The following is a 26,343-nucleotide window of genomic DNA, read 5'->3' as shown; positions in this document are numbered from 1 at the left end:
CTGCGCTCAACGACTCGACACCGCCAACAGGGATGCAGCGAGGGCGCAGCGCAGCCTGAAAATGGCACCACCACGCGTCCCGTGGATCTATCCATCCCTTCCCCTGCTGTCCTCCCTTCTCCTCGTTTTCCACGCGTCTCCGCCGAGCACGGCCTTACGGAATTACCCGGAGAATGAAGGTGGGTGTGCGAGCCTTCGGGAAGGAGTTGAGTGGGATGACTTGGGTGTTCGCGCGCCGTGTCGGCGGCGGATGGGAAGCCCCATAATCCCGGCGGTCCCTCTTCCCGGGGAAGGAGCGGAGCGGAGCGCTGCGCTGCGCGGCGGCACAAACTCCCGTTAAGTGCTCGTCTCGGTTATAAATCATGCATTGAGAGAAGCGGGGAGTGTTCGTCACGTTTCTCATTCCCGAGCATGCTGGCATTAAATTTGTATTGTATGTACACTGAGAGACAGCTAGAGATGACTGGAGACATTTCACTTTCTGACACCGAGAAAGGTTTTTTTTTCTCTTTCTTTAACGTTACAAATCTTCCCCTGACTTAACTTAATCATGATTATTCCAAACAACATTGACATATCTGCCAAAACATTTCTTAATTATTGATATCTTCATTTTTAAATACAGATAAATGATGATTTTCTAAATTCTTTTTCTTTTTTTTGCTTCTCTTGCCTCAGTCTGCAAATGAGGAGCAGCAATTACATTAAATTTGTCACACGCTGCTGCTGAGCCTCTCCGGGTTATTGTATTAACATCGATGCTCAGCCTGAAATTAGCCAATACATTTACTCTCTAACTACTCTTGACTGCTTGTTGGAATGAAACATGGGAGCTGGGCTGCCTTCACGGGAACCCGAACTAAATCCAGAAGTTATTTTCCTCCCCCCAAAAACGTGACCCAAGTCTGTCAGTGAAGCTGCTTTCTTTCTTTTTTTTCTGGGTGACTTGATGGAAACTGGAAGAGACAGTCTGACTGAAGATGATACAGCTGTGAGTTGTCATTCTGTGAATCTTTTCATTTGATATTCTCTGAAATCTCCAGTTACTCTTGATCTGATTGCTCAACAAAGCGCTCCATCCCTGTGATACTTTCTTTTCTCAACCACACAGAAAACATAAACTCCAGGCTCACTCACTGATAGATGTCACAGTCAAGTGACTCACATCGCACAGCGGAAGGTGTAATGGGACCTCCTGTCTCTGCCTGAGTTAACTGTATAAGATGTTTGTACATAAGTTGTGCTGAACATATGTCACAGCCCGGAGCTGCGCACACAGAACAAAGACTCAGGAGGATGTGTAGGTACGGAGGAGGAGGAGTGGTTGAGGAGGATGATACACGTGAAGGAGACTCTAAAACACTGCTGAAATATTAATTGAGACCAGCATGTATGATGAAACCAACTGGAAGCCAAAGGAAACTCCTGTTGATTTAGATAACAGGATTTAGCCATGTGTTTTGGTCTGTGTAGGCGAGCGCTTATTATAGGTGACAGTGTTTGAAAATTCAGTTTCAGAATTGCCCATTCTTTTCCTGTCCAAATGTTTAAATGGTTATAGTTTTCTCAGGTTTAATGGAGTGTAGGGTAATGGAGCATGGGTCCTCGTGGCGAAACACGGTGGTGGGAGCGTCATGCAGTGGAGGAGGCTTTTCCTTTAGCAAAACTAAAAATGATACAGAAAAGTTCATTCTTCTGGCTAGATATATCAACGATATACGGAGCATATATCGTTGATAGCATCGATATATAGCATCTTAACAAAAACTGCATACAAACATTATGTGATCATGCCTTGTGATTGAGATAATTTGCACACCCTGATATTTCAGTGATGACTGGAATTCAATATATTGTGCAGGTCTAGTTGTCAAGTTATGAGAATCAAGAGACAGTTAGGCAGTGGACAGTTGGCTGGCTACTAGAACAGGAAGCCCTACTAATTAACAATCTAATATAGGTTCATAGCATTTGGTGTTGCTCTGTGAAGACCAGAATGGCCAAAAGATATAAGTTTCTGCACTTCAAGCACTAAAGAACTAGGGGTAAAATTAGTGGATTTTTATTTAAGGGGCAGTATTATGTATTTTCCAATCACGTACGCTGCGTATATCAAATACAACTTAGAAATTTGACGTGTTAAAAGTGGCCTCCGCCTCTTTAAGAAACGTCTGCTTCTTCCGACATTCTGCCTTCAGCACGTCTTCACAACAGTGCTTCTCATTATGCCATTTACACCCATTATTAAGAGCGCTGGACTGAGAAGTAGTTCTATGCTGAGTTCAGCAGATGCGCAGTTCAAACCTGGAGTTTGCTAATTGCTGCTGCCACTTGTCTGGAGGAGGAGAGTGGGGGAGGCGCGGGTGAGGGGTGATCTGTGAGGCAGAGGCTCCAAGGAGGAGCTGCGTGGAAATAGGCGGCGCTTTGGGTGAGCAGAACTTTAGACACTCCTTAGTGGTTGCCACAGGAGATTCAATGATTTCTCAAACATCCCTGAATTAATCAAAGCAACATTCCAGGTCTGCTTTTGATGAGAGAATAACATAATATGATATGTAGCTAAAAAAGATGATTTCTCATAATACCACACTTTGAATTATTTGTGTTTAAAGGCTACGTATCAGTATCAAAATAACATTAAATGAATATTATACATAATGATAAATATGTTATATCAGTTTAAGTCTACACTTCAGCTTTTCTGGTTTAAATGAAAACGGTTAGTGCCAGACATTTTCTACTAAAAGTTTTATGTTGATGCAATTTGACATTAGTGTTTTTTTACCCAGGAGTATCATACAGTGTGAAACCCAGCCCCTGATTTGGTCTGTGCGCGGTTCATGTTCAGAATGATACATTTTGAGGTCGCTTACAGGTTAAAGTTGCTTCACATTTTTTAAACATTTATCAAATGATGCAAGCTGGAGTATATATATCAGTGTTTATCTGTTTCTGGTGTATTTGGTCAGCTCACGAGCTAAATTGCACCTTAAATCCCATAGCTCGTCTTGTGTTTGCAGAAGTGCTAGTGAAGCGAGCATTCATTTGGTCCAGCGGGAGAATAATTCAATAAAGCACATTTTGGCTTCACCGTCTGGCCTCCCAGTTATTGCTGTGGCCACACCTTTATACCTTCTGCATCTCTGTGTGTGTGTGTGTGTGTGTGTGTGTGTTTCACACTCATTCCTCTCAGTGTTCATTGTATTCCAGCGAATCCTCCTTTTGAGTTCCAGTACTGGCAAAATGGGGTTGTAAGAAATGAGAAAGAAAGACATACCCCCTTTGACTGAGCTGATAGCAGGAACACTATTAGAAAACTGTAGGGGTTTTAAAAGCTTCCTTTAGTACCAGACATTGATCTGGTCCAAAACTGTTGACATTTACAAGGAAGTTTAAAGCTGAAGGTGGATTTGTTGCGACAGAATTGTTCCCGTGTAGGTACCACGGCACACGGGAATGGATTTCTTCAGACATTAAGAGAGGGAGTGATTTACAGACGGTCTTAGTTATGAATGTTAAAAAGAAGAGGACATGATGACCTGTGGCGCACCAGCAGAGGGAGCCCTAAACACCCTCCATCTGGACCCTGAGGGCTTACTGATGTAATTGGAGGGAGGATGCTCACAGGTTTTCCTTTTTTCTAGGAGTGTCCTCATCTCTGGGTCCTCTTTACCTCAGCCTATAGCGCATTATCTGGCAATATTGTTGCTTTTGTGCAGAATCATGTTCTTTTTGCTTAATTTAACTGCTAAGCCCTAGACTCTAAGAAGGAGTTTGATTTCCTCTCGTGCAACTGAGCAGTGATGACTGTACACTAATTAAAAGCAAATGAATAATTTAATTGCTTATTTTGGATGTGCAAACATGAAACTGAATTAAAGAAAAGGAGGCTGGAGAAAAACAGCACAACACTAAAAAAAATTTTACTCAGTCGCAGTTTGGAAAATACAGCTTTTCATTGAACTGGCCTCAGGGTGTGCAGGGAAATTGCTTTATTGCCTCACAGGGTCAACATGAGGGTGAGCAGTTTTAGTGCAAAGGCAAGCATGTTTTATGTTAAGCCTCCCCTCGATTTTAGTCACACACACGTACACACACTTGCTGCGATTCACACAAGTTCCTGACTTAGGTATAATGTTGGGTCAAAGGTCTCATCTGCTTTAATTGCTTCAATCTATAATGGTTGCTTGTAGTTATCGGCAGAGCCATACCTCAGTGCGCGTGTGTGCGTCTGTGTGAGTGAGGCAGAGAGATTGCTCTGCTCCCATGTAACAGCCGTGACCTTGGACCAAACAGGATATAGATCTCCCCTCTCATCAGAGAGCAGCAGACTGGAGCAGCAAGCATGAGCATCCTCTCCTTTTTTTATAACTTCTGCTCCAATTTCTCTCTAATCCCCTTTTTTTATAACTGCTCTTCTCTGTTTTCTGTTTTCAGCCCTCCCTCGTGCCCTCCATTTCTTACCTTCTAGTTGCTTGTATTCTCTTTGGTTGTCTTGCTACATTTATTGTGACTTTGCATGAGAAGTTGGGCAGAGCCAACACATAGCTTCTGTAATGAGACTGATTGGTGAGCTTAGAGATACACCAATCAATATTATAGCCAGATTCTGATTGCTCTTTTTTGTACCTGTGTGTTCTAGATAATGTAGATAAAGTTATCTTAACTCTTAGAATCTTTCTGTACCATTAGTAAGGAAAATAGCTATTGGCTATCTTTAAAGTGTCTAGAAGTTGCAAAATAATATCGCCGCTTATTTGTATAATTGGTCATTGGTCATTTCACACTAACGGGAAGGTGTAGAAGAGTGCACAGTCCTGTTGTTGCTAACACTGTTGCCTTCAATCAACAACATCTTAGGAAAAATTCCAGCCTGAAACATTTTTGCATGAAGTTTGCATGTTCTTCCCTTGCACACATATTCTCTCTCTGGATACTCCTACATTCTCTTCAAGTTAATTAGTCTCTCTAAGCTTTCCCAAGAATAAGTGTATACTTTCTCTCTTTGTTGCCTCATGATGGTCCTTGTGATGGAAAGGTTCTACATTTGTGGAAGTTGCTTTCTTGAAAAATAGTTGTTGGAAGTTTAAATGCTTCCTCAAAGTTTTCCAATACGATTCTCAATCTTTTTTGCTTTTTCTGAACCTAAACGAGCTGCAGATGCTTTGACCTGCAGTTTCCTTTTAAATAGCTGCTTGCATCTTGGTGCATTTTTCATCTCTTAATTTATTTTTAAGCATCCCACTCAAACTGAAATCTACCAGCTCCAAGTGTTCGCTACTTAGCAATAGCATCCATACTAAAGAGTGTTGTTTTGGATGACCTGGCAATAGTTTGGAATAGTGCTTTAGCTGATGAGCTATTGATGTTACTCTTGAGTTTCTCATTGTTCAACTGATCCTAGGCAACTATTGAAACCATTTTGCTTGTCTGCACAAACACATCTAAAAACACATCCAAATGGATGCCTGTTCATAGGACACACATAATGTCAGCATGGTGCGTTTGAGACCCAAGCACCACCTGGTATTCATGAGAATGGAGGATGTGCAACAAATAAATTTTATTACCTGAGATAAAACAGGATGCACCGACGTGTGTAGGTTAAGACGAGTCCAAAGCAGAACAACGCAAAAACAAAAGTGAGTCTGACATTTAAAGGACCAACACACAGACTGACAAGAATCTAAAGGACAAAGTAACCATGGGAAGCTTGCCAATACGTAAATTCAATCCTGGTGTGCAGGAAGCAGCGAGCTAGACCAACTGGAAAACACAGACTCTGGAAGTCAAGCAAGGACACAAACAAAGAACCGTAAAACCAAAACTAATGAAAAACAAAACACAGACACGACAAGTAAATGAAAACAAGACGCGAAGAAGATAAAAATCAAAAACAAACCCCCACAAACCACAGAATCAAGGCACACATCCATAACTCCACCCACTCATCCTGTTTTAATGTATGGTTGGGGGGCAGTTAGGTGGTCAGAGAATAGTGTCACATAGTCCGGGGGCTGACTGATAGATAGGGTTATAAATATGAGCCAGTGACAGAAAATGATTCTACCACGAGGGCTTCGCCTCATCATGGATTCATTGTGCGTTTGGGAGTGTGTGTGTGTGTGTGTGTGCTTCTGGGCGGTACAGTGTGGAGCTGAGGGGACACAAATCAAACGAGAGAAGGACAAGAAGAACAAAGACTGACAGGTAGCAAAAGATAAAATAAACAGCTCAGCTTCTATCCTGAGCCTTTGTGTTGCCTTGCTGGGCACAAGTTTTGTCACTGCAGCGGTTTGAATGTGAAGATGTGCAAGCATTTGTAGTGGCATTCTTGGTAAACATTGCCTGGTAATGCTTTATATGACATCGCCGTCAAATATTAATCCAGACAGCAAAGCACAAAACATAATCAACTCATTGAATTAACACATCAAATAGCTCCTTGTGGTTTTATGTGCAGTTTATGGTGTTCAAGCTCATTGTTGCTGTGAAATAACAGCACTGAATTTGGTTCGGCAGATAAAACAGTCCCCATAAAACTTATATTGTGAAGATGCAGCAAGTCATGCTCATTAGGACCAAATGAAGTGGCAGAGTAGCAGTTGAACTTTCTTTTAATGTTAATGAAGGGGGTAGTACCAGATTTCCTTTCAGGTACCGGTATATAGCAACCAACTTTACTGGTTCATGTTTCCTTAAAAACAACAAACAAGCTGTTAAATGTCTTCTCCATGTTTGTTCAGGCATTAGCTACTATTCAGAGCTTTTTGGGTCGTTCAGAATGGAGATCAAAAGGTGAATGGCTCAGAATTTTTATTTGTCTGGTCATTTACCATATACGAGCTGTTTTTTGCTTTGCCACTTTTCTGAGATAGATTAATTTTTCCAGATTAAGATGAAATGTGTACTAAACCTTTGTTCCTAACCTGAATAGTAAATCTCTCTTGGGTTCCTTGTTAAGTAAAATAAAAAGCATGAAATGTGACGTAGTGAGTAAGTGAACATTTAAAATTTAGCAACTATCTTACAAACATAGGAATAGAAAGTTTCCATTACTGTGACTACAGTCATAAGAAAAGTGCACCCAGTCACTCAGTAGTCAGTAACCGCCTTCATCTTGATGTTGTTATTTTCCGTATAACTTCATCAGTTTCTTACAGTGTTGTGATGGGCATTTTACTCACATTTCATTACAGAATTGCTTTACTTCCTTGAGGTTTGTGGGTATTTGTTTATGCATAGCTATCATAAGGTCCCAACCACACCATTTTAATAGGCTGAGGTCTGGGCCGACCCAGTTGGCTTTTTTTCTTTTGCTTTTCATTTCATTGTAGATTTACATTTGTGTTTTTGTTCTTTTACATGACTCACAATCTAGGTGCTGTAAAATAAGCAAACATCATCACTCCTTCCTCACCGTGCTTCACAGTTGGTATGAGGTGTTTGTACTGATATACCATACATGCTTGGTTTTGGCTATGTGTGGAGAGGTGCATTATGGCGAAGCATCTCCACTTTAGTAATATGCCTAAAGGACCCTGCTCCAAAAACCTTTGGTTCATTTTGCATCAAAATGAACCATCAAAATGATGCACCTAAATGATGCCGTCATTATCTTTGTAGAGAGAAGACAGGAGAATCTCATATTTCTCCTGTCACGACCTTTGACATTTGGACCTCTACATGAATTTGCTGGGATTTCAAAAATGAACAACTATCCTCAGTATTTTCCACTCGTATATTATTTTTCTTTGTGACAAAAAATAATTATTGTTTATTTACTAATTTAAATTGTTTACAAGTAACTTAAATCCTCTCCCAGATTGATGGGGATAAACTATTGCTTCTGTAAGGTAATTGCAGTATCTTTCCTCCCTGGCACTGTGGTGATATATAACTTTGTTCTCCAGCCCAACAAAATGTATAGTTAATTTATTTATGGAAGAGATCACGCCTACTGGTGATCAAACACCATATGTGGCAGATATGTTTATTGTTAGATCCCAGCTCAGTCCTTCCTTTTAAATCCAAAGCAGCAATGACGTATCTATTTTTTATAGTAATATCCCTTTCCCATAGCTATACCTGCAGCACAACTCTTTGATTCGCCATAGTTTTGAGTTTTTATTAGCAAATTAAGAGGTAGTGACAACAGTGCCATTTGTAATGTGTTTTTCTGCCATTTTTATGTCACCAATATTTCAGAGACTGTCTTTACTTCAAATCTGTGTTCTTAATCATTTTCTGAGTGAAATGTGTGCTGCTGGAACACACTTGGTCAGAATAACCTTTTCATGTAAAAAAAAAAGAAAAAGCAATTTCATTGAACTAAACGGTGAATCGTTTTAGCTTTAACTTAAAGTACCACTTGAGTTCTCACAGTAAGGGGGCTCGTGTAATTCTTGACAGTTCGTAAGGTTGAATGATTCCTGTAGGATGCAGAGTTCATTAATGTCAGAGAAACCCTTCTGTCATTTTCTGGTATCTGATGGCTGTGCTGAGGTTTGGGTGTAAGTGGGCTCCCACCTCTTCACCATCAGCACGTTTACTGACCCCTTCCCCCTCTCTGAACAAGCCCTTAACTGCTACTCCAATCACTGATCAGTGGGCCTTGACCACTGTCAAGCTTGTCCTCTTCTTTTTCTTTTTCCCTTGCTCCCTCTCCACCTAGTCCTGAACATTTTTGCTTGAATCAAATGTTGTTTACTTCCTTCTTTCCATCCTTCTGTTATTCTCATGTTTGTTCTACAGGCTTGTTTTGTGCTGCGCCTGTGAATGATAGAGTAGCGTTCAGCTTCGGATTTAGTTTATGGGTATAGTCTGTCTGCTGGCAAATCTAGTCTTTTCTCAAGCAATGAGAAAAGACTAGATTTCATCACTTTATTCCAAATGAAAATTGTTTGTGATCTTAAAACGTCCTTTATTTGCATTTAATTTATTAATAGTTTTAGCAAACACCATATAATCACTCATGTTTATTATCTTGTTTCTATTTAAGTTGGTCACAATTTTAGCAATATTATATTATATATATTTAGTATTTTATTTCTATTCATTGTGTTACACATGCATGTTCTGCATGAGAAAATATCTCCACAAAACATTTTGATTGATGGAACAATTGACTGATTCAAAATGCACATCCACAATTAATGTATTGAGTAAACGGAGTTTCAAAATAAAACCTCTCACATGTCCTGCCTGTTAATATTATGGAGATATTTATTGTATGCTAATCTTTACTATAAAGAACAACACAGTTTAAATCATTTTGTCCCTTGTATTTCCATCACTGCTCTTTCACACACAGGCAGTGAGAAGTCACTTCTGCTTGTAATATGTATAATATCACATTCATTAACTATTCAGAAAGAGTAGAAAACATTATTTTGTATGTTGTTTAATAAAGTGCTTTAAGCAAAATCGTAATCTGCTGAAATTATTTTCGGAAGGTCTTCCTATTTATTCACAAACCTTTGATCGGTACCTCTTAAAATTATAAATGTTACGTGTTATATTTGCATGTGCAAAACCAATACTTTTCTATAATTTTTGCTTTTGAGATGCAGGTGCAGGTCACAAAGTCTCATCATTTTGAACTGATGTGAGCATCCACAACAGAAGCCGGCCTGAGCACACTTTTATGTGTCATGTGATTTCTTCTTTGCCTCTAACACTACAGCCAACTCCAGAGACTCCAGGCCAATTTACCCTCCTGTGACCAACCACTGTGTGACAGCTCTCTGTGCCGGTGTGGGTGAGTGTGAGTGTGTATGCTCTTTCTGTCAGATGGAATGTCTCAAGACAGAGAACAAAAAAGGTCAAGAAGAGCAGAAAAGAAATGCACATTTGAAGTAAACGACATTAGAGACATTCCTAAACCATTAGCTCTGAATTACCTACCTTACCTCTTATTCTCTGCTCTCGGCTCTCAATAGTTGTTTAATTCAGCTGAGCAGAGCGTGCCACAATATCTGCATGCATCTCTGGTTTGTACAGCAACTTATTTCTGAATTCTCAAGGTTTCTTTGTGCGTGCTCGTGGGCTTTGTTTTGTGTGTTTGTTACTCTGCTCCCTTGATGAGTTGTGTACGTACCGAGGGAAGAAGCTTATTAAAGAAAAACAAGTGTCTGGATCTGACTGGGTGTCAGAGTTCAACATTGTAAGCATTCAACAAGCATGCACAGGCGAACCGAAGACCCAATCCCCCCCTCTCCACATACTCCGGAGCCTCTTCAAGCGACAAACTAGTGCAGTGCTCCTGTCATTGTCTGTAAGAATATCCTCCTTTCAGTCCCTGCTAACGCTGTCAGCAGCACAGGCTAATATGCCTTCTGCTGCAGTGGAGCTCCAATGGTGCAAGCTTTTCATGTGAGAAATATTCAAAGTTTTTACTTTTGCAGATCTAAAATGAATAAATTGAAGGTTGGCAAAAATGTAGACAGCCACATCCCTGTTAATTTTACTGTACCCTTACCTCTTTCAAGCCAGCTGTCTAGAGTACTTTTACATCATTTCATGATGTTAAAACAAATGTGATTTGGGCAAAGACAGGAGTATATAAACAGCGTGGGTGGATGAGGGAGTTCTTTGTGGATGTGGTTTGGCCCAGGGCCTCCCACAGATGTTTAGTCAGATTAGGATCTGTAATGTTTAGAACTGAGTTAATGCCTGAAGATCTATTTCGTGTTCCCAAGAAGTTTTGTTTTTGTTTGTTTTCTTTTTGGGTGGCGGTACATTTTCCTGGTGATGTTCTTTAGCAATTTGATGAGAGGTGTCTGTCAGAGTAGCATTCTTTGAAAGTAAGGATATTTAATGTGCTCCAGATAATAACATTTTTAAAAGATTGCCATCAGTCAGTCACGTCCTTGACTGAACCTGCTTGTGATCTCTGTTGGTTTACTGTCTATCATTTAAAGTCAGTCACACTACAAAAAAGGCATGTGTCTAGACTTAGCAATTTTCAAAAATCAGGGTGTATTGTTTGAAAAACTGTTGCCATGGACGCATTACAATGCTGTAAATGCGTTTTTGGTGACCTGTCTGATTAACCCTGTGCTGAGGCACTATACTAAATCTATCCTTCAGAATCTTTTGTTTATAAAATGGATATTGGAACACAATCATAATACTTATGTTCGTTATGTTATACCGATGGAGTGTATACTGTCACTGTACTGTCCACTTAATTATTGAGTTCATGGGCATATACATTGTGCTGATTGTATTTACTTTGAAGCGGTATTGGTTTGGTGGTTTCCATGACCTTATGACTCAGAATATTAGGGAACCTAAACTCTTGAGTGAGTAAAGCCTTGTTGAAAGTGCTGAATGCTTCTCTGTACAATATTGCAAATGGCACAGCTTGACTAGTGCTATTTTTACCTGCTAGCTGGCTCGCACTGTTTTAAGGCATATAACATGTCCCATTCATTTAACTTTATATGTAGTTGAAATATTCTCAAAGCTAATGTCTCTCTGTTTGCATCCATTTGTTTTTTTTACCCCATTAATAACAGTCAATAAGCAGTTGTCAGAGACATGAATGCATTTTTTTTTAGATTTTATTTACCTGGAAGAAATTTTTTTTATTCAGTCTAATGATGTAATCTACCATCTGGTGTGTAGTAATTTATCTCAAAAAAGGAGCCAATTGTTGAACCAGATGTTTGCAAGTGTAATTTTGCTATTTCAGGGAAAAATTAAAGGTGATATTCTGTCTAAACAGCTTTTATCTTTTGCTCTGATGCTGTAAGTCAGCCAACTATGATTCAGAAACCATCATTTATGCATGCAAAGTAAAACCTAATTGGATTTTCCTCAGCAGAATCAGCTGCTATGTTATGCAAATAGATGTAAAATCCAGTGATATTTCCCTACATGATTCTTATTATAATTGATTTTAATTTTCCTAATTTAGTCCAGGCCAAACTGAAATGAATTTAACTTTTTTCTTTATAAAGGTTTACAAAATCATAGAGAATAGATAGTGGGGTAGCTATGAAAAATGTGGTGAATCAAAGCAGGAGCAGGATTAGACTTTAATTTTTGCCAATTAAATTATTCATATATAGAATTAGTTTGCAAAAGGCAATAAGGCTCAAATAATGTTTTTTTTCTCTGAAATCAATCTGGATTCTGTTTTCTTCCAAAAGAAACAGTTTGGAAATTAAATGAGTATCATTACTGCAAAAAAGAAAACTTCCCACACAGTTAAAAAGCCAATTAGAATTTCAATGAAAAATATTGCATATATAGAAATTCACTTAGTGAAATATGAAGAAAATAAATGTCTTGAAAACATCTTTTTTTTTAAATGGAAACTAAAATGCTTGATGAAGACTATGAAATGGTAAGGATTTTGCTGGCAAATATCTATTTGCAGCTGCTTTCTCTGCATTTTATTTTACTGTAACACATTTCCAACATGCTGAGATTTTATAAAACTTACTCAAAAATGTTCATTTCTTTATCAAAGGGTGGAAAAAGTGGTTTATGTTGACAAAAACATCACATATAGTAAAAGTCATCTTGGAGGGATATGCTGCGGCACCCGGCTTCAATAAGACTAGATGAAGAAAAGATGAGAGTGTGCACAGTGAAAGAGCTCAAGGACTGATTGAGAGCCTCTGGTGGTTTGTGGATGAGTGGAGAGCAGTCTGATGAAAAGACAGCAAGTGTAGCTGTCTTGGTAGGATGCCCATTTATTCTTAAAGTTCAGAGCTCAAGTCCTCCCACTCCTTCATCCTGCTCTCCATCCGCTCATTTGTTGCCCTGACAACACTAACGCCTGTTGAACTGCACTCTCACTGGAGAGGAGGAAGGGGGAAAGGTTTGCGTGTGTGTCGTGGGAATATTCAGAGATATTAAAAGTGTATGTGTCCGTCTACTGGTGCTGTTACTCAGCAGAGTTTAGGTGCTGAAGAGGTTTGGTATCGTGTTTTAAGGTGGCAGAAATGGTGCAAATAAGATAAAAAAATATAATTCTGGGATTCAGAAAAAAAACAAAAACTATAAAGTGGCTAAATTCTATGAAAGCAGACAAAGACAAAGTGATTTTGAAGTGTTTTATTACCTGATGTCAAATCAGGATTTCAAATCATTGAGCAACAGTTGCATAAGAGATTTGTCCGTCGATAAAGACTTCCTGGAGATTGCTCCACAGGTTGACATTAATTGGTGTTATTATTGCCAATCATGGTGTTAGTTCCAGTGACTGGCTAATTATTAGATTTTCAGCGTGTGTGCGTGTGCGTCTGTGGATATATACACACCACAAACAATACCAGTCCATCTGACATGTTTCAAGCTTTTAATATCACTAACTTCCCCAATTTGACAACAAAACAATCTACTGGTTTTGTTAAGTTCAGGACATAAAGTATTATATATGGGAATCAGCGTTTGTCAGAAGAAATCTAGATTCTTTAATAACATGAAAATAGCAACAGATTCTATGACATTTAGTGAATAATTAATATTATAGAAGAAGCAAAACGTGGCAAAAATATTTTATGTTAATAGCTTTGTTGTCTTGGATTGTGTTCATTTGCAGTGAACTTTAAACTTTATATAGAAATTGAACAGCTGCATGTCAAATTATTACCAAAGCACAACTTTTGTCTTTATAACATACAGACGTGAGACTCTGTGAAATCCACAAGTTTTTTTATTTTTTATTTGAAAAAAAACCCAGCATAAATATGAATATCAGGCTCCATACTAATGGAAATAATTACACTCATGCTATTTGCAAAACACCCACTACTGTGTTGCAGTTTATCTCAAAATGAATGATCAGCAACTCGTTTACATTTTCTTTTAAATTTTTCTGTTTGCAGAAGATTTTCACTGCTGGACCTTGATTACTCGGAGCTCTGATTAGCATTTTCTTGAAGAAAAAAACTAGTTTTATTAAAGGAGAAACTCAATCAAAGAAAAAAAAAACTTTGCATAATGAACATAGTGGAACTGATTTAAACTCTTGCACTTCTACATTTTTTCTTTCTGGTGTAAATGTTTTTGTTGCACCCCTTATTAATTAGTAGCTGGACAGAATGAAGGGCAGAGAGAGAAGGGGAAGAAATGCAGTAAATGGTCCAGAGATGGGAATCGAACCGAGGTTAACTCTACCACTGAGCCACCTGGTGGCCCACATCTACCTGCTTTACGTTAACTGTCATGGATTTAAGCTGAAAAGATCTAATGAACTCATTATGTAGTCACTTATTGTCCTCACTGCCCAGGCTGTGTGGTGGTCTTATTGAGCGGTCTTTGTCTTTGTGGCCCTGGCATCGTCTTAAGGTGTGTGTTTGTCTTGTTTTGTGGGTGTGCGTTTGTGTGTGCGTGTGGCTGATTGTGTGTAAGCGTCCTGGCTCTTTTGTGTGCCAGTCTGGCTGTTGGCAGCTTTGTTTGATTTCTGGCGTGTGGATTGCAGCTTCTCGCCGCCCAGCTGAAGCCATGGATGGCGTCCAACGAGAGAGAGGTGGAGAGACATTGAGCAGAGAGAAAGAGGGAACAAGAAAAATAAAACACGGGAGACACAGACACCCCAGAGAGAGGAAACGGCGCTGAGGAAAAAAAAAATAGACGCAGAGGGAGATGAGGAGACAAAAAAATGACACTTGGATGTTGAGGTTTCAGAATTTTAGAGTGTCGTTTGTAGAGGAATTTGTGATTCAAAGGTTCACACCGTCCACCCCCACTTTCTCCTCATCTTTCACTTCCAGAATGTAAACCTCACAGTTTGATGCTGAAAATCGATGAGACAGCTTGTCTCTCTGTAACCAAACAGCCTTCGCAGTAATCAGGTCACATGTGTATATCCACGGAGCTGAGCGTTTAGTTCCACTGGTAAGAGCCTGGGAAAGAGAAGGTAATGTTTGTCCATGACTCACATTTTTACTCTTATGCCATCTCAGAGCAGCAGCGTTTGAAAGAAGCTGCAGCGTGGGCGTAATAAGTCATATTTGGCTGTTAATCAAGCTAGGGATTTGATTTCACAAAACATGTCTAAGAGTGAGTGATTATGTTTTAGATTATTAAAAGAGAACCATGAATTAGTTTTGTTGCAGATTTATGATGTATATGCTGCTAAATCTTTAGCTCCCTAAGCTAACTAGACATTTAGGCTCATTGTCCGCCAAAGTCTCGCCTCTCACAGCATGCAAACATTTGCCCATTTTTTTCATAAGTAGCTTCTTACATCACTGTTCTTCCTCTGATTTCATTTCTTCACACCTCCCTGTCAGAGATGACAACGCAGCTTTGTAGTTCTTGCTTAGTATTTTTAAAAAGGAAAAAAAAAATAGATTTTTGAGTGTCTAATTGCTGAAAATTGTTTGATTCTGATATCTGTCTTATCTCTAGTGATTTTCAATGTAGTCTTCCACTTCTGCCCAGGTTTATAGTTCCTATTAAACCAATTCCCTATAGAACACATGGAGCAAAGGTGAAGTAATCTGATTACATGGCAACAAACAGCGAGATTTATGATTGTCAGACTTAAACACAATACAGGCTTTACATTTTTCTCTCATCTTTTGAACACACACATGCATGCAAAACACACACACACAGGCTATTTGCGTACTGGCTGTGTCAGCAGACTGGAAACCATAGGTTATACATTATTGATGAGTCCAGTCATTGATTGCAACTAATAAGTGCTATTGACAATAAGTGTGAAGAGTGGAGAAAAAGGGTTTATGTGTAGCTTTATGTCGGCTACAGTTTCGCAAAGGCTGCAAAATGGCTTTTGAATATGTAACGACATTAGTAGCACTTTAGATTAACTAGTGGCTCTAAGCTCTTTTTGGAAGCTTTGCATTTTGGTCGAAGGTGCAGATCATCTGGATTTTATTTCCAAAAGGTTTGTTTATTATGTCCACAAACCAGTATGGTGAGTAGGGGTCGCATGTCTTCATATTCTAAGTCAAGGTCAACAGGTCAAGTTGACTTCAACTAGTCACTGTGACATCATTGAAGTGCAGGAGAGACGGCTTCGAAGCAACTTACAGGTTTTATTGTCTATTTACAGCAAACATTAAAGAATGACATCTTACACTCAAGTCCATTATGAAGTATAAAAAGAGCAAAAATCAGAACATTATCTTCTGCCACCATGGAACGAAAAGTTGCACAAAGTCAAGTCTGACTTTTTTTTCTCAAACATCGACTGGTAATGGTCGAGTATGTGGTCGTTTTGAACAACTGCTCCAAGGATTAAAACTAGTCACATGTGATTAGTTAAATTGAGTGCATCCATCTGCTGCTGTTTGCAAATCTTGTCAGTGTTTTTATAAGAGTGTAAAGCTGCCACTTTATTGTGCGGCACAATATTTCGGTAGCATTTGCCAGGGTTTGCAGTTCCTGTCTTGTAATTTACACCACCTAGTTTCTCATTTTTCATCTGGGAAAAATCTGTTTTGTCACGTGATTGCAACTCGTCTACACGAACTGTAAAAAGTTGGTGCAGAGCAAAATATCAACTAGCCTAAAAATTGAGAAGGTGATGCTACCCCTGTTGGTGTATTAAAACAAATCTGTAATACGTTAAAGTTACACATTAACAACATGCTTTGGAAAGAGGTGAGTGTTTCTAGTATGATCACAACACGCTGCTATTCAGAAGATTTAAGCTAAAAACTAAATGGTTGTTGTAGCAAACTACACTGAACAACGGTATGTATGAAATCACTTTGTGGATTTAAACCAACTCAACAACCAGTCAGGTTTTTTTTTAATCCTGCTTTAGCTTGCAGAAGTCATGTTGCCAAAGACTCATCAGATTTGTGACAGCAAGTTAGTACCAGTGAGTGGTTGTCTTTTGAAATTTTCTCATTTTGAATAATTAAATGGGTATGTAAGTGTGAATGCATAGTTCTTTTCTAAGTGTCCATCTGTGCTGCATAATTTAGCTGGAGCACCATCTTCTAAGACAAAAAAGTTTGATTCACGGGATAGTAAAGCAGGCCAGTTCGGTTCTCTAAAGTCCAGGTAGCTGCCTTCCAGTAGTTTTTGTAAATAACTTTGTTGCATATTAAGCATGTAAAGTATTTCATCTGATTTGCACCGATTAACACAGTGAATGGAAACATGAGAAAATAATGCATTTGTTTATTTTAACCAGCCCAAATGTCAAAGAGAACAACATATTTACCAGCAGAGCCAGACAACTGCAGAGAGTTGATGAATGAAAGATTTAAACAGTCTCCATTGCTTATCAAAACGGTTGTCAAAACAATGACTCTAGTTCATGTAAGTAGACTCGACACATTTAGTCTACAACAATTTTTTTAATGTAATGTGATACATCAGATCCTGTTTTACATCAGAACAACAAGATGCACTTTGGCTACAATGAGGAAAACTAGAATATATTATAAATCAGTTGAAGTAAATGTAAATAAAAAAAAGTTAGTGTTAAACTACCCAGTGTTAACATTCTTTGTTTCAAGAATATTGTAATCTGTGAAAGCATTAAAACACCATTATCACACCACACTGACAAGCCTTCATCTCTTTTCTGTCAATCCCTGATAGATGATTATACTGGGGAGTATGTAGCTCACCACTCGCTTAAAATCATATATGATTACACTATTATGTCCTGTTTCAGCATGGGACTCTAAAGCCCTGAAACCCTAGGAAAACACTCTAAAGAGTCTTTAGCTGCTCTAAATACACGCGCAGGCTGGAGGTCTACTCTGACCTTTCGCCGCACAGCACCTCTCCTCTGCTCTGTCGGTCTCATCCCTCTCATTTAATCTATCAGCTCAGCTCCGCTGGGCAACGTCTCTGTCTGCTTCATTATACAATGCGTAAGATTATATTGCTTGTCTGCGATTTGCGAGCGCACACAGACACAAGCAGAAAGACCAGGTGAACTATCGCACGCACAAAATTCACATACGCCAACATCTCCACAGCATGGCAGCCCACCCTGCTGTCATGGGGTGTTGGGTTGGAAAAAAAAGCTGTCTGATGAACAGCATGAAAACCAGAAGCAGAGAGGGACAGAAAGTAGTAAAAAAAAAAAAAGCAAGTTAGTTACATACATCAGCAGTACAAGCCCTTATAATTCTCCAAGAGCACTTAGTCACATTTGCAAAAGTGTAATGCATTTAGATTATTGCTTCTCATAAAATAACGTTTTACTTTTAAATGTTTACTACTTTAAACTGCGCTAAATCTTTGCTCACGAATTTGATCAGTGTTCTGGGGACTGAAGGTATTAACCTTAAGATTTTTAATAGAGAACATATAACCTGGCAGAAAACACGTTGTGTTTGACAGAGAAAAACTGAAGGTAGAGACGCGGCGGTCTCTGCAGATGGATGCTGATTAAATATTGATGGTCAGAGGTGCTGATTAAGACCTGAGTGAGTCAGTCCTGAATAAATCCCCTCACTTAAACAGGTAATAACTAGTTGCATGTACTGGCCTTGAACTTTCCTCGACAATTTGTCTATATTTTTATTGCGCCTCCTGCGGGTCTTTGTGGTGCTTTGTTGACTCATTTTTTTCACCTAATACACTATGCATTCATTACTCTATTGAGCCTAGTTGCAGAGGATTTAACTGTGTTCAAAATAAATTTTAAATGAAAAATGTTTCTACGTGAGTTAAATGATTTACTTTGCCTAGAAAAACAATTTTGTTAATATGAGTTAATAAAAAATGCAGAGTTCACAGGAATAAATCTTTATTTTAAAACTTTATTTGTGCTTGGTCTTGCTGCTTATGAGTTTCATTCTTTCTATGTCTAAAGTGAGAAATATGGAATAAAAGGAGTACAAGGTAGCTTAGGGCTTTATCAATACATAACGCAATGGAAACTTGTGGTAGGACTCCAGCTCCTTAAGAAACCTTGCTGCAAGGGTGAATAGATGCAGCAGAAAATCTCACTTTTATACACAAAATCATGTCAGGTTTCACTTCTCACTGAAATGTTATTCCAAAGCCACCATATGTAATAATAGCTAAACTACTGTAGTTAAGCTGTAACAAGATCTACTTTCGCCCCAAAAGTCACATCATATTAATGCTACACTTGTAGAAGTTAAGAGTGAAGCCAATAGACTGATGATCAAAAAGCAGTCATCTGCTCTCTCCTTCATTTGACTTGCTGAAAAATGAAAACAGTCACAGCTGCTCCTAATTATCTTACCTGCAAGAAGAAGGAACTTTTGGAGTCAGTGTATATTGATTTGATAGGATACTTGGCAGACATTATGTGCTGACAAAGGAAAAATAAAAAGCAATGTCTGTGGCAATTAGTGCAGTTTTTTTTTTTTTACGTACTAAACATTATGCTCACAAACGACTGCTGGACTAATTTGGATGCTAGCTCCTGTGGAGTTGGCCTTCATAGGGTTTCTCAACCTCTTGAAGCTACTAATTTGAGTATTTTCATATCCATATGGATCATCAATACATGGTAGTAATTTTGTAGAAATGCTTGAATCCAAAGACTCAGAAAATGCATTTTAAAATAATTAATATGCTTTGAAAATTAATTGAAAGTCAATTTGTTATTTATGTATTACATTTTGAAAATTTGCATCTTTTCTGGCTCTAAGATATGACATTACCTTTTTAAGTGAAAAACTGTGTTTTGTTTTTGTGATGCTTTGTCCTAGACTATATTTGTTTCCCATTACATCTTTATTTTGAAGTTAAAATTACAAACCAAACCTGGTAGTGATTCCAGTGTTAAAACACTCAAAAGCAACACATGACACATTGCATGACTCATGAAAACATTTTGAGAGCATTTAGGTGGTTGTTTTTAGTTGAACATAATGTTTGAAAGAAACTCAAAATATCTACGGTACTTGTTTTTTTCTTGAACATTAACGGCTAATGTTTTTGCTTTTTTTCCCCCTCTTCTGTTGTTGCAGTTACTTTATTAGACTCCATGTCGGCACTGGCTGACCTCGGCTGGGAGGCTTACCCTAATGAAGGGGTGAGTATCTGCTCTACACACACGCACCGCTGGACGCCCACATGCACGCACACACACAAACTATTTTTATGCTGGAGCTGCCACCAAAAGTATGAGTGATTAAATCAAGCAGGTTGTGCTCTCCTTCTTGGGAAACAGGCATGACATTAACAGTTCAACTGGGGAGTATTTCAAAAAGCAAAGGCATCTTAGGCACCTGATGCTAAATTTGAGTGGTGGGGGGAATTTACGGATTATTTCTGCTGTGCTGAAAACACGTTCGCATTGAAGCATCAATTCCTGGTGGTGCTGTAACTTTTGGGGTGAGTTGAAGGGACCACTGTAAGGGTGTAAATATTCTTACTTAAGAAAAGATGGTGTGTACAGATTTCTGGTGCTCAAGTGCAACATGCAGGGGGAAGAGTGGTGGGGATTGTTGCATAACTGGCCTTTTTCAGGTACAGGAACCAGGGGAGCCTACAGCGCAGTCACCATGACTCAGAAAATGACAAGAAGAGGAGAGGGAAAAGAGTAAGAACGCAGCGGGGAAAGCATAAGGGCACATTCAATAGCCTGAGATCTGTATGTCACTGTAGCTTGCTGATTGGCTCAGAATTAATTCTATTTCCTCTCATCCTTCGCTTCCCCATTCAGCATTGGTGTGTTAAATTGCAGGATGCCACATGCGGTTTCATGGTTTTGTGCAGCTGAGAAACAACTAAAGTGAGCAAAGCCAAGCAATGTTGTTTTCCCAAGCAATCAAGTGTGTAAAGTTCTCCTAAGTGGAATGCTCCATTTGTTGGGTCATATTGTGGATGTTGGTGTGTGCATTCGTTCAGAGTCTCTATTGAAGCTGATTGGGACTCTGCTTCGATAGGGATAAGCGGTTCAGTTCAGTTTAGAATATGTATTGGATTCAGGTGAGTGTGGACTGACAGTTTCCAAACAAAAAATGAACTAACCGACTTAATTCTGAGTATGTTTTCAACATTAGGGTCAATTTCTTCTTTAGAAACGCAATTTTCAGTGAGGAAATGTTTTCCCTAAAACAAACTCTGAAAAGTAAAATTTATGTTTAAATTTACCACTAACAAAAATACTTCAACACAAACAATTGAAGTGGTCGAGGCTTTTTCAGTGCCCTTTTGTCCAAGTTCTCTTAAACAGTTTGACAAGCCGTTTTTCGTGCACTCTAGGCACAACAAGGACAACATTTCTTCCCTCAGATTCTGGGTTACAGTTTTTAGTACTCACTTTCTGAAGCTGATTTGTACAGTCAAATTCACATGCTGACAGCATCTACATAGCTACTTACATGACAAGCTTCACTTTGATTAGAACTGCTGTGGTGTTTGACTTTATTAAAATACCTTTGTCAAAGTATCTTCTTATTTTACCTTCTGTTTAAACATTTTTACATGATGGATTCTGATAAACTTAGTTGTTAAAGCTTACACCTGATTTCCCAAAAATAAAGCTGCCATGAAAAGCAGGACCCAACTGAAGAGAGGACACATGTTTGAAAAAAAAAAAAAAAAAAAAGCAACACTTTAAAAGAATCAAGTCAAGAGAAACACACACAAAGGCCATCAGAAACCATGATGGAGGCAACAAGATGAGCTGACCAGCTGAGGGATATTTAAACTGGAGAGTTGATTACTGGACAAGGAGCAGGTAGTTGATTAGAATCTGGGTGCAGCTGTGAGGGAAAGCGAGTAACTGAAGTTGAACCAAAGAAATCAGCCGAATCTAAATACCAAAATAAAGCAAAAGGCAAAATTAGATTTCCAAATATAATGACAAAACTGACAGATAACTTATTAAAGCTATGTTCAGACGACTGGGAAACCTAGGATATCTTTCATTTATCCAAGACTATTATTTTCTCCCAAACATCCCCCTGAAGAATCCATCTGAGGTGTTGCATCTCTGTGCCAAACACTGCAATTGAGCCATTTAGACATCAGAATACTTTGTAGAACAGACCTCAAGTGTGTCGGGGACCGTTTATGAAGATTTTAATAGTTAACCAGGTTATGGGAACATCTGCACACATTCCTGCTGTCTTGCAGTCTGGTCTGCTGTGCTAAAAGGATTCCTGTCTGTTATCGTTTGCTGTTTTGTGCCTTTATGGGTGCATGCACGCCTTTGTCCACTTTAATCCCATAGAGATTAGCCATTAACATCTTCCCCGAGTGGGAAAAAAAACAGCGAAACAAGAACGGATATGATGTATTGGCTACAGGGTTTGTAATTTATGAGTCTAGTTGCAGAAATCCATCTTGTATCTTCAACATTCACCCTAAAACAATCATTTTGGCACAAATAAGGCAACTCTTTGAAGCCAAGAAGATGATGAGAGGGAACTGCAGTACTTGTAGGTCTTGTAAATTTACTTTCCTCCTAAATTGACAGGCCTTGGCAAAGAGAAAACCATATTTCTTGCTTAAAGTATTCTTCAAGCCATGTAGGGGATACGACAAGCATGTGGAAAAAGATTTTCTTTTTAGATTGATTTTTACTGAATGTGTTTTTATTATGAGAATGTATATTAGTACTGTCTGTAAACAGTGTGAGTTGCAGTTCAATTTTTTATGTACAGACTTGCAAGACTTGTTAAGCCCAGCACACATTATGCAGCTTAAAAAATTGTACATTACTTGACTCACATCAACCTGTACGAGGTCAACTTTATAGTTACTCGCATAATAGAAGAAAGACTGCATGACTTGTTGCTCACAACCAGAGAGGTTTCACAATCAGACAATTTCATGGCAGACGATTTCGAACACAGCTTTAGAGGCTGGAGTAGAGGCATAGCTACAGTGGAATTGATTCAAATGGTAATTTGTTAGAATGGCCCAGTTAAAGTACATACTTAAATTCAATTTATATTCAATTTAAAACAGCTACTTTTGGGAAAGTTGCTGTTCTCAAAAGATACCAGTCCAGTTTGACAAAGGTTGGGCTTGCACTGTTTTCAGACTTTTCTTAGTATAACTTAAAAGCCATATAGCTTTTACACTTTATTTTTATGCACTACTTTCCTATGGTCTATCACATGGAGTCCCCAACAAAAAATACACACTGAAATTAGTTGTTGTAGCGTGACTTAATGTGAAATAGTTCAAAAAGTTTGAAAACTTCCGCAAGGTACCGTAAGTGCAAATAAATGGCCTCCAGGTTTGCTTACGGAGAGAGCGATTCAAAATGATAGAAGAGATGCCAGGTTTGTGAGAAGCTTCTGTGTTTCATATCAGAGGATTATCTAGTTGACCTTTGAACCATAATCCTGAGGATTATTCCCAGTGAGAGCCAATTCCCACTAATATGTGACCAGTGTCTACCTGAATTAGCCCAAAAGGACACTTGACCCTCACAGGTCATCGTTAATCCAGGTCGCGTAGGGCCGGATATGGCCGAGACTAAGCAGAGCGACCCACTTCTGTCACCGTTTGGCGGGGGTTGTTCCTCTCGAGAGACATAAAACAGAGACGTCCTAATGATGTTTGAAAAGAGGAGCCCCCACAGCCTCTCAACTCCCCAAGAGCCTTTTTTTTTCTCCTTCCCAGGCTCTATGTCTGTTTTTCCCAAACTCCTCATTCTGTTAAGCCAAGGCTTGTAGGCCAATTATGTCCTCGTAGGTGTAGCCATCAGATGGTTGCAGAAGAACGGATATTAGTTTAAGCTGGTGAATGGTTGAACTTCAACCCCAATCTGACATCTTTGCTTCACTTCAAAGCAATCAGATGAGCTTCAGGCTGATGGACCAAGTAGACGTTTTTAAAAAAAATCATTCTCAACTTTAATTGACTTTTGAACAAAATGAACACTGAATGATATGAAGATTGCATGTACGGTATACGTTTGTGGACATGGGACGTGAAGAACAAAAGGAGAGTTAACTCCCCACACTTTTCCCAGTTGTACTTTCAGCTTTTAGGCCAGGGGTGGGCAACTCCAGGCCTCGAGGGCCGGTCTCCTGCAACTTTTAGATGTATCTCCACTTCAACACTCCTGAATCAAATAATGAGGTTCTTAGCAGGACTCTAGAAAACTTGACTGCACTTTTGAGGTGATTCAGCTGTTGGATTCTAGTGTGTTGGACCAGGGAGATATGTAAGAGTTGCAGGACACTGGCTCTCGAGGACCAGGATTGCACACCCCTGTTTTAGGCTTTTGTATCAGTGGCCGATATTGGTGGCAACAAAGTTGCTTCACACACACCTGTCCTTCACACCAGAAAAAAGTGATGATGAACAGACTCTCCAACTAGGGAAATAAGTCGCTCACCAGGAAATGGAAGTAATCCAGCCACTCCAAACTCTGCTTACAAAGAAATAAACAAAGACATTATTATAAAGCCCTCTTTATCCCTCAATGACTATTCCCATAAATGCTTTAATCACCAATCCCTTGGGGCTCAGCTCTTTGCGTTTGTGTGGGTGGATGTGTGTGACCGTCCTGTGATGTCCGACTGCTCTCAGCTCCGCACAGATGGGTCTATTTAGCTGCCAGGCGCCTGTAATTTACCAACACTTATTTCCCCCTCCCCTCCGTCAATCCCTTTTTCTTCCTCTTTTTTGTGTTGCATTCTTTTAATTGAATGGAGTGTTGCTTATCACAATGGCTATCAAAGTTGTTCGTGCAGAGTGGTTCAGGCTTTATAATTTGTGTTTTCTTTAAATATTTAAGTTGCTGCTTGACTTTGGTGTCTGTCTTTTACTTCTTCTTCTTTAGACTGTTGGGTTTCTGGTGGGAAGCAGTTGGATCAAGAAGGAGCCGGTTTTGTTTGAGCTCCAACTCATACGCAGTGGATTAAAAGCATCTGAATGTTTTGAGCTCGAAATGTGTGTGTGGTTGTGTTTTAGTGCTAAGGACTCAGAAGGAAAATGCATCAAATTTTTGATGTGATGGTGAGCACTCACATCAGATTAACTTCAGACATTTAATCTCAGCTCAGACTCTGGTCGTCGGATGGTTGCTTTGAAGCAGCCTTGCTGTTTTATTCACTTTAGACTGAGATTGTCTTTATTATAAGAATTTTTGATTTATTTTATCTAACATTGAACTTGTCCAGTCTGACCCTCGTCTCCCATTTCCTGTTGTTACAACAAACTCCGAATTTTGATTGCACCCGTTTTTTTTATTTGAAGAAATAGCAGAGGTTTTCTAACAGGTTGAAAGCAGCCAATATCCTACCTGTCAGAGATTAACTTTCATATCATTTCCATTCTCTATAAGTCCATATTAATTGGACCCAGAGGTTGAAGCTCCCTTCTTTGTCAGGTTCATCTGAAAGGGGCGAAGAACAATGTGGACTTATGCTGCCTTAAAACAAATTAATTTTCAAATGTTTTAGAAACTTTGAAACCAACACAGCATTTCCTTATGCTTCCTTTCGCTTAAAAATATATATTTTCATGGATTTCATATACTATGCGATTAGTTAGTTAACTTGCAGCAAGTATTAGTGTGCATTTTTAAAGGCAATCACTAAATAATCCAAAACATATAAAAATTAGACAATATAACAGCTGTTGAGAAATTAAAATTTTGAACAAAGAAATTACTTTTATTCCTAAGTTTATTAGCATGGATGCTAGCCTTTTGTACAAACAAGTAGGTGTATGTAGGTGTAGGTGTTTGAGGTCTTCCACTCAAACACCTACTTGCACAATCACAAAGTTCACCCCATTCATCCTCCTGCTACATTATTAAAAAAACGGTTGTAAACTCCAAAATGTTCAATTTGACTGACCTAAAAACTATTTGTATTGTTACCGTGTTAGCTTTTTGTTTTTATCTCTTTAGAGTTAGTCATCAAAAGTACATTGTAGTTTTTTCATATTTTGGCTTTGTAAGTAGCCAGTTCCTCTTCTCCTTCCTCCGCCTTCGTCTCCTGATTGTGGGGACTTTTATTCAGATCCATTGGCGTACACATAGTATAAAAAAGACACAGAACAAAGGCAATAATCTAATGTCTTGGGATTCTGCTCAATTTTCCATTGGTTGGGAGAGAGATTGATTTGTGTATACTTAAGCTCCTGCAGGTGCATGCATATGTGCATGCGCATAATAGATTTAGGAGATTTGCCAGCTGTAGGTGGAAGTGTGCCCATCGCTTTGGAGGTCAAAGCCTCAGTCTTATGACAATGACAGGAGCTCAGAACAAAGATGGTGGTCCTCTCTCTTTTCTCCACCGCAGACCAGAACTCGTCCAGATGGTGTCTGAGAGGTTCTGTGTGTGCAGAAGAAAATTCATTTATCCTGCACTTGTATGGATCGTATAGCTAAAGTCACTGAAACCACATTGGTTTATTTTCTCTTTTCTCCTTTTTTTTTCTTTATGGAGCAGAAATGTTCTCTTTGTGTGTGTGCGGATAGAAATG

At 39.0% G+C, this 26,343-nt stretch overlaps 1 protein-coding gene across 3 annotated transcripts in view; it reads left to right on the top strand.

The window, feature by feature from the left end:
• Positions 1-26,343, top strand: part of LOC102217912 (ephrin type-A receptor 3-like) — a 105,685-nt gene continuing 79,342 nt past the window's right edge. For 2 of the 3 annotated variants that reach the window (XM_005797084.2, XM_014476008.2), the window contains exons 1-2: positions 1-179; positions 19,908-19,972. In XM_005797084.2, coding sequence (XP_005797141.1) covers positions 62-179; positions 19,908-19,972 — 183 coding nt within the window. In that variant the 5' untranslated portion in view covers positions 1-61. Of the gene's footprint in view, positions 180-967; positions 992-19,907; positions 19,973-26,343 lie in introns of those variants that run through there. The other variant, XM_023335509.1, reaches the window with a different exon arrangement.

Source organism: Xiphophorus maculatus, chromosome 6 (genome assembly GCF_002775205.1).
Source record: "Xiphophorus maculatus strain JP 163 A chromosome 6, X_maculatus-5.0-male, whole genome shotgun sequence".
Taxonomy (NCBI): Eukaryota; Metazoa; Chordata; class Actinopteri; order Cyprinodontiformes; family Poeciliidae; genus Xiphophorus; species Xiphophorus maculatus.
The sequence above is the reverse complement of the archived record's forward strand: the minus strand, read 5'-3'. Positions and strand labels throughout refer to the sequence as shown.